Raw genomic sequence first — 9099 nt, forward strand, 5'->3', positions numbered from 1 at the left:
AAAAAAAAGAAAAGAAAAGAAAAGAAAAGAAAAGAAAAGAAAAGAAAAGAAAAGAAAAGAAAAGAAAAGAAAAGAAAAGAAAAGAGAGAACCCCCCCGAGTGATAATGCAATTTCTGCGTGCTTGGTCCTGCTGGTGTGCTGGCTGTGCCTGCCGACCCACTGCACCTGTGCCTGCTACCAGGGCAGGTACTGCAGGCACCCTGCCAGCCCCTGCTCTGGGAATTGTCCCTGTATGGACGTGGCTGCAGGGATCCTGCCAGTCCCCGTGCCCAGGGAGCCTGTGAGGTGCCAGGGGCTGTTCCCATGGGGAGCCCCAGGTGCCTGTGCCTGCAGCCAGAGCTGGTAGCCACCCGTGCTGTAGGACATCAGGGCATCTCCAACCTGGCCACTGTGCCCTGTGGGTCCTGGCTTGGGACAAAACCTCCCAGACATGTGAAATTCCATTCATTGTGTTGATGGTAGGGCTGGAAATCTCCTGTAGTAACAGCCAAAAGCTTGTGAAAGCCCAGGCTTGAGGCAGAGTTGTTTTCAGTTCTAATTCAGATCCAGCTGCTGGGGGCAGAGCAGGGCTCATATCTCACACACTCTGTGGGTATTGATGTCAGCCATCCCAGCCAGGGGGAATCTGACATGAGTTTTGCAGAACCATTGCAGTGCTTAATTGTGATCAATGATGTGTTGGATGTACCTTTTTTTCATTGTCCGTCCTTAATTTCCAGCAATTGGATCTTTATTACAACTTTGTTTGCTCAGCTGAAAAGCCTACTTTTATTGAATTTCTCTCCCTGCAGTGCATATTTGTTGGCTGTGACTCAATAACCCTTTTGCCTTCTGCACAGCCACCCAGGTGACATCCCTTACCTCCTTGCTCCAAGGTGTGCTGTCAAATCTTTAGTGTTCTCGTGGCTTCTGCAGTTTGCCAGCATCTGTCAGCACTTATCTGAAGACCTTGGTCTGTCTGTTTAGTGATCAGTCCTTTGGGTTCAGCCCTATTTTCCCATCCATGCATTGCTATACAGACTGGTTGAGGAAAAATGGTTACTTCTGATTTTGGGGTGAATGTAGACATTTACTAGCAGAGAACCATAAGCCACCCTTGTAAGAAACAAACCTGTCTGATGTTGAACACTTATACTTGCCTTTGAGATGTATCATTGGGGGGTTGCAATCATTCAGCAATACTGTCTGATTTTAAATCCTTTATATATTTATATCCTTTGAGTTCTTTTCATTCACACGGACCTGATTGACTCAGATCTCTTAAACGTGTCTGCTTCACCAATAATGTTGTAATTATCAACTAAAATTATTGTGTCAGGTAAGATTTATAGCTTGATTCAGAGTCAGGTTTCGACAAGCCACATGTTGAAGTTCATAAAAACTTCAAAGAACAGGATATAAATCAAGTCCTGTTCAGCTCCTCTGTGTCCTGCCTGCAGCTGAGCCCAGTGTGTGCTACCAGCGGCAGGATATCTCCATTATTGCCAGTGTAAAAGCAGCTTCTTCCAAGTCCCCAGACCTTGCTTGAGTCCTGGCATTCACAAAAAATTGGTTCTGGTTCTGCTCCTTGCTCGGGGCTTCAGAGACGCCTGCCAGGAGGGCAGTTGTTCCAACTGTGCTTCCCAGGGGTTCTTGCACTGCTGAGTATTTTATTGTGACACCAGGTAATCGTGTCCTTTCAGATTTTTTCCAAATCCACGTGGTGCTTCCCCAGTGACCCCCAAGCCAGCTCTCTTTGGTGCTGCAGGGGGCTCGGGGCAGTGCTGTGCTCCTGGGTGCTGCTGTCCCCTGTCCCTGGTGACAGCTAAGCAGGAACAGCCCCTGTTATAGGGCATACATGCCAGGGTTCCTCCTACCTTGGTTTGAAGAAGTGCAGTGTAGAGTTCTGCCCAGCTTAGCTCATCCTAGGAAAAAAAACATTACAGCCAGCTTCAATCCCTATTATTCTATTGCTGTTTTTGTTCCCAGTAGCTGCTGAGTGGGAGCTACCACCACAAAGGGGTTTGACACAGGTGCTGAATATCAGTCTTTACCTCTGAAACTTTTTTGCACCAGGTAGCATCAGTATTTCCAGCAGCTGCTGGAATGCTCAAACCCAAATAGTGCAGTTATCATCCCCTAGCACAAAGGGGTCTGGTTTGTGGCTGCAGTCCCAGAGCCAGCACGGTTGGTCCTTGCTCTCTTCTTACTTCACTCAGGATTTTTTAATACTAGATAATTAAATCTTAAAGAAAACTCCCACATTTAACCAAACCATCTGTGTGTTTTATACCTGTGGGTTTGGCTGCATTCACACACAGGACCCGGGGCGCTGGTTATTTCTAAACCCAAAGGGTTGTCCAGCCCTGGCAGAGTTGCCCAGGTTAGCAGTGGAGTCCTGGGGGGATTTAACAGCCACGTAGATGTGGCACTTGGGGCCATGGGTTACTGGTGGCCTGGACAGTGCTGTGACTTCAGAGGGGTGGGAGACAGGGAGGCATCGCCCAAGTGGGCAATGGCCAGAGGCCATCACACTGCACTGCAGCCCTATTGTCCTCTCACACTCCTTTATTTTTGTTACTCATTTCTCCTCCCTTTTTACAGAGCAGCCTGTCTTCACCAGATCATCTAGAGTGGAGTGCTTAACGATCAATGTTTGCAGTTGATTTACAGAGCTGCACTTTGACTTGACATTTTAATGTCTTGCTGCTTATTTTTCTAATTACAGCTGAAAGGAAATTCAAGATAAGTATCATGTAATGAAGGAGCCAAACCCCTGAGGGCAACTGGTTAGATGTCGTATTCCCTGCTTGAAGGAAGCCACGAGCTTTTGTTCTCTAGTGAGGGTTTGGAGTCAGTGAAGGGTGGCACTGTCATACAGGTATCAGTGAGGGGAACACAGACTCTCCAAGAGCTCTGGCATTCCCTTTGGAACACTGGTGTGCCTCACAAGCAGACCAGCAGCTGTGGTTAAGAGCTAGTTGTGTGGTAGAAACACTTTGTCATGGTGCCATGGGCGCAGTTGCTGATGGGGCTCATGGAGCAGAGTGAGGCCACCTCTGCTCAGGTCTGCTCCCCATTGTTCCAGGTCCTGGAGTTCCCTGCTGGCTTCTGAAATGTGTTTTCCATAATATATGTGCAATATTTGGGAGAGCCTGGATATGGGGCGGCAGGTGTTGTGAGAAGGCTTTTATCTCAGTTGCATTCCACTTTCACTTTGGCCTAGAATGGAACAATCCCACTTGGGTATCCAAGTGCAATCACTTTTTTCCCTGGAATGTGATCATGTGCTGGGTTTATCTTGTGAGCAAGTGTTTGAGTCAGTCACCTCTTCTCACTTTTCCCTGGATGATCTCTAAGTGTTAGACCCTGGCTGAGGATGTAAATGATGCTGTAAATGATGCTGGTTCTTTTCCATGTTACATTAACAAGGAAATGGATTTCCTGGCTCAGCATGTGCTCCCCTTGTCCTTAGGTGAGGGCTGGAATGCCAGGGCACTTCATGGGCAGTGTTCACTGAGGGACGAGCTGCTGCTGGTCATCACTTTTCCTTTCCTCATGGAAAGTGGAGCCGAGAAGCCTCAAACTTTTTCTTTCTTTTTTTTTTATTTTTAAGTCTCACACTAAACCATGTACTTCCCACAGCCCGCAAGCTGAAGAAACTGGGTAACCTGAAGACACAGGATGACATGGAGGCAGGCAGCTCATCCAGCCCCACAGAGGAGCAAGCTCCCAAGCTGGTGATGACGCGCATCGATGGCTACGAGTGCCAGCCCATCTTCCTCAACGTCCTAGAGGCCATCGAGCCCGGTGTGGTGTGTGCTGGCCATGACAACAGCCAGCCAGACTCCTTCTCCAACCTGCTGACCAGCCTGAACGAGCTTGGGGAGCGGCAGCTGGTCTACGTGGTCAAATGGGCGAAGGCCCTGCCAGGTGAGGAGGAAAACAAACAAATCCCCTCCTTTCCAAGTTCCAAAGCCCCCATCTGCATTGCCAGGGGTGGGTGCAAAGGGAGTGGACTGCAGCCCATGTGCCACCATCACACAGCTCCTGGGGGAGCGTCTCTGTGGCACTGTGAGCGTCCCCTCCCCGGGAAGCAGCCTGCAGCAGTGTGGGGATTGTCTGGGGGGATGGTGGTGGGAGGGGGGACTGAGGGGATGGAGTGTTGGGAACTCCTGCTTTGCCTTGCCCGTGCTACCAGGTGGGCACCTGCTTTCCCCCCTGGGGGGGCTGCTGGTGCTGCTGCTCGGGGTCCTGCTCTCCTCCCCCTCTCCCAGTTCCAGGCTGTGTCTGCCAGCCCTGCAGAACTCCCCTCTAAACAAGTATTAGCCCTGTCCCATGGCCCACCTGAAGTGCTGAAAAGGGAAAATTCCACCAGCTAATCAATTGGAACATGGCAGAAGAGCAGTGCAGGATCCCAAAGGGCTCTTTCTTGGCAGTCACCTGGGTTGCCTGTGTGATAGCCTGGTGGGATATATTTTTGATCCCTTTGGAGTGGTGCTACAGGCTGGGAAGTTTCTAGATGCCAGCCAGCAGGTGCAGTAAATGGAGTATCCCAATGATGGATGTGTTTACTGAGGCAGGTCTGTGAAGGGTCACCAGTCGGTGACACGCTGCCTGTTCCATGTTGTAATCCTGCCACTGAGTGAGTGGGAATGCAGAGGGCTGAGCTCACTCTGGGCACAGCAGAATCCAGTTCACCTCTGAGCATCTCTGAGATGGGAGTGTGGGGCTGGTTCCTAAAGCCTTCCCCATCCCAGCCTCAGTCTCTGGGAACGCTGCAGAAAAGAGGGACCCCACTCCTCATGTGCAGGGTGATATGGCCAAAGGAGGAGACAGAGGCACAACAGGTTTGCCACTCTGTCAGACCCTGGTGATGAACTGTGGTCAGGTGTCTGACATTCCCAGGAGCTTAGCAGCCCCCTGGACTGATGGTGCCGGGGGGATGTTGACCTTAATACCCTTAACTGCAGGGTAGCCTGTTCTGTTTCTGATATTCTTAAGTCCCTTGACTTGTAAAATCAGGACAAATTGTGCTTTCTCTTTGGCTTATGTATGCCAGACATCAAGATCAGACACAGAGACACCACCAAAGCCCCCCGGCATCTGGGGCTGGGGCTGTACCACTGCAGTAGTGCTGATGGAAGGGAAGAGTGCTTTGGAAAACATTTTCCATCTTAACCACCCCACTGAGAAAGGGTTTTACTCTCCTGAACTGTCCCTGGTGCCCGATCTCTCCGTGTGTGGCTGTGCCAGCTGCTGCCCTGCTGACCCCCAGGGCCAGCGCCTGCTGTGCCAGGGCAGCGTGTGGGCAAGATTCATTCCCCTGCTCTTGGGCTCTGAGAGCTCCCCAAGCCACAGAGAGCCTTGCCTCAATGGATTGTAATTATACACAGGAACTGTTAAATTGCTTTAATATTTGATCGAAAAAAATGTATGATTGCCTTGAAACTCAATTATATTTGCGTATTTACAAGTGTCTGGAAAAAAACACTGTTGGAGATGGTGTAAACATGCCTGGGATTTAACTCTGAACTGCCATCTGGGAATATGAAATTTGAATTTAGCTGCTATTTTTGTTTCTTTTGCAATGCAGCTGAGGTTTCTGTGCTCATTTCCACAGTCAGTAGATCCATGAGTGTGTATTGGACAGAAACCAGAGCGTCTGTGGCCATGGGGTGAGGCCTTGGGGTTACCTGCTGGCTCTAAACATCACATTAAAATCCAGCTACTTAAATTTGGTGAAGTCCTAATGGGACTTGGTCACCTCCTTGTGTCCAAAGTCCCCTTTCTCCCTTTCCAGGGGCAGGTTTGTGCTTGGCTGTCCCTGGTTCCCATTCAGGGTCAGAGCCCTGGGCTGCTGGCCCTGCAGCTGTGTCACCGCTGGCATGTGCATGTCCCGGGACATGCTGAGCTTGGGCTGTGAACTGACCGCCTGGTCCCAAGAGGAGCACTGAAGGAGAGCTGGAGTCTGCGTGGAAACAGTCCTGGGAACTGCAGGAACACAACATTAATTCGTAACATCCCTCCCTCATTGTTTATTAGGATTTCGCAATCTGCATGTGGACGACCAGATGTCAATAATCCAGTACTCTTGGATGGGCCTTATGGTGTTTGCTATGGGGTGGAGATCCTTCACCAACGTCAATTCCAGAATGCTTTACTTTGCTCCAGACCTGGTCTTCAATGAGTAAGTGCCAAACAACACCAGCCTAAGCCAGGCTTTGGGGCAGACCAGGTGGCAAACTGTACTCTCGTGCTCTGACCTGCCCAGCCCAGCGTAGCGGGTCCCACTCCCCACTCCAGCCATCCGTGGTGACCTCCAGGAGTGGGGAGGGCACTGTGACGCTTCTCTGGTCCTTCACCCTGCTTCCCCTGCCTTGCCGTGGGCTGACTCCTGCCCGGGCAGCAGGAGCTTGTGTGGGATGAAAAGCTGCTCTGTATGGACCTTTCTGCTAGGGGTTCCAGTTTCCAGCTCTGTTGGGCAGCTGGAGTGAACAGAAACAGAGATAATGTGTATTGTAAGGTCCTGCTGGGCTCTCCCTGATGTACCATCAGCTTATAGCTGGGGAGGGTTTGCTGGTACAGAGGTAGAAGAGCCTGAAGCCAATAACTAAGCATAGCACCAGGCAAACCCACACCTCCCTGGGAGCTCCAGCTTGGTCTCGGATCCCTCACGGATAAACATGTTTGGGGAATCATTGCAATTGCTCCTCAGATGAACCGTGCAGGTCCCTGGTTCCATCTGTTTCCAGAGAGGGTTACACACAGGCATTTTGGAAACTGTTCCTGTCCTGCATGCAGCATTCCTGGGACAGAGCTTGGGCCCTTGGCAGCGGGGATGTGCCAGGCGAGGGGGTTGCTGGGTGATGAGGGTGTCCTCCCCCCTCAAACAGGTGCACTTTGGTCTCGGTGCCATCTGTGCCTTTCTTGCCCTGCCAGGTACCGCATGCACAAATCCAGGATGTACAGCCAGTGTGTCAGGATGAGGCACCTCTCCCAGGAGTTTGGGTGGCTTCAGATCACACCCCAGGAGTTCCTCTGTATGAAGGCTCTCCTTTTCTTCAGTATCAGTGAGTACCCACACCCTTTCCTCCACAGAACTCCAGTACCTGCCGCCGTGTCGCCCTTGAGGTGTCTCGTGCTTTCCCTGTGCCTGGGCTCTCACCTCCCAGGGCGAGCTGGGAAGTTCCCTGCTTCAGCCTTCCTCCTGCTCTCCTGTTCCCCACTCTCTGGGCTCCTCTCACGGTCTCCTTCCCATCCCACCCAGTTCCAGTGGATGGCCTGAAGAACCAGAAGCTCTTTGATGAGCTCCGCATGAATTACATCAAGGAACTCGACCGTATCATCGCCTGCAAGAGGAAGAACCCCACCTCCTGCTCCCGGAGGTTTTACCAGCTCACCAAGGTCCTGGACTCCGTGCACCCGGTGAGAGAGAACAGGGAAATGTCCATCTATACACATAAGACAATATAAGAAAGAAAGTTTACAATGAAAATGATCATTCCATGGAACAACCTCCCCAGTGTCAGGGCAGCCCTGTCATGGGAAAAGTTCAGATGCAGTTGGACAGGGTGCTGGATAATGTCATCCAGGCTCCCTTTCACAGGGAAGGTGGGACCTCTGCTCCATATCTTCCCAGTGAAAATGCTACACAGGGACTCATTTAACCACCTCTCTTCCTTCCCCAGATTGCCAAGGACCTGCATCAGTTTACATTTGACCTGTTAATCAAGGCGCACATGGTGAGCGTGGACTACCCGGAAATGATGGCTGAGATCATCTCTGTGCAGGTTCCCAAGATCCTGTCTGGAAAAGTCAAACCTATCTACTTCCATGCACAGTGATCTTCCATAGGGACCCCCGAGCTGCCTCCCCCATTCCAGCCATCTCCTGCCTGTTATTTCTGCACCACTGTCCTGCAGTGCCTTGGGGAATCCCTCCACGGTGGTGGCTGAGGGGACAGGCAGTGACAGACCTACCGGGATTCCTGAGATTTCTATTTTCCTGAGGTACCTCTGAACTGAACCCCTGGCTTTGGCCTCTGTCCAGCTTTGGCTGCTTGTGATGGACAAGGACTGGCACAGAGAAGCGACACCCCTCCTGGCTCTCTCGTCTCTGTGTTTGTCACCGTGACTCCAGCGGCCCAGGGCCACCGGAGAGTGGGAGAAATGCCAGTGGTTGGTGGGTTTGGGGTGTTTTCTATAAACAGAACATGACACGAAGCAGGTTGCAGCTCCACGTTTGGCTCTGAGCGATGTTATCGGCCTCCTTTGGGATGTTTTGTTTGCATTGTGGTGCTGGGAAGCAGAGGAGTTCAAACATTGCAGCAGAGAAGCAGAGCAGAGCTGGGGGACGAGGTGAATTTGCGGCCAAGGAGTTCCCAGGCCCCGGAGCCGCCGTGGGATGTGTCTGGCCAGCTCGGCCCCGGGACCTGCCCGTGCCACCGAGACACAGCGATGGAGCGGATGGGCTACAGCCTGAGGGCTGCCGAGGAAGATCACCTTGGAAACCCCTCCGTGGCAGCTGGATCCTGTTTTCCACCTGGGATGTTTTTGCTACAGCCTGTCTGGGTCTCGGTTTGCCCCACAGGCCCCCCGGTGCTCAGCAGTCAACGTTCCCGTCCTTGCCAGCTGCTGCTCCCTGACAAAGCCGAACCCACCTCCAAAAGTGCCTGATGTCCTCGGACCTCCCACCCGCCTGGCTCCCCTGGGCACCTGCAGCCCCTGCCCAGCCCCACACCCGCTCTGGTGCTGCCATGTCCCCGCAGACCCAGGATTCCAACTGAGCTCCTTCCCTTCGTTTGTCCCAGCTCTTTTTGCAGTGCCAGCAGACGAGCCAAGAGCAGGGCTGGGATCTGCGGGACCTGTGGAGCCACAGGACTCCTCCGTGAATCCCATCCACGGGGAAGTGGCTGTGGGAACTGACCGGTGCCACCACGGTGCTTTGGGGGGCTGGAAAGGAAGAACCAACCATCATGTACTCACTGTCCCATGTACATGGTGCGACACACACCATCCCACACTCACCATCTCACACCATCCCACACTCAACATCCCCCACACACTGTCACACACACACTGTCACACACACACTGTCACACACACACTGTCACACAC

General features: G+C 52.1%; 1 protein-coding gene across 1 annotated transcript in view; it reads left to right on the plus strand.

The window, feature by feature from the left end:
- The window catches only part of AR (androgen receptor), a 36901-nt gene extending 28699 nt beyond the window's left edge, over positions 1–8202 (plus strand). Inside the window, exons 4-8 of the mRNA XM_027905277.1 lie at positions 3626–3913; positions 6026–6170; positions 6923–7053; positions 7251–7408; positions 7672–8202. Coding sequence (XP_027761078.1) covers positions 3626–3913; positions 6026–6170; positions 6923–7053; positions 7251–7408; positions 7672–7827 — 878 coding nt within the window. The 3' untranslated portion in view covers positions 7828–8202. The remainder of the gene's footprint in view (positions 1–3625; positions 3914–6025; positions 6171–6922; positions 7054–7250; positions 7409–7671) is intronic.
- Positions 8203–9099: the final 897 nt, after the last annotated feature.

The sequence above is a fragment of the Empidonax traillii genome, unplaced genomic scaffold, assembly GCF_003031625.1.
Source record: "Empidonax traillii isolate 1590-97213 ecotype Southwest subspecies unplaced genomic scaffold, ASM303162v1 scaffold1138:size371499, whole genome shotgun sequence".
NCBI classification, from domain to species: Eukaryota; Metazoa; Chordata; class Aves; order Passeriformes; family Tyrannidae; genus Empidonax; species Empidonax traillii.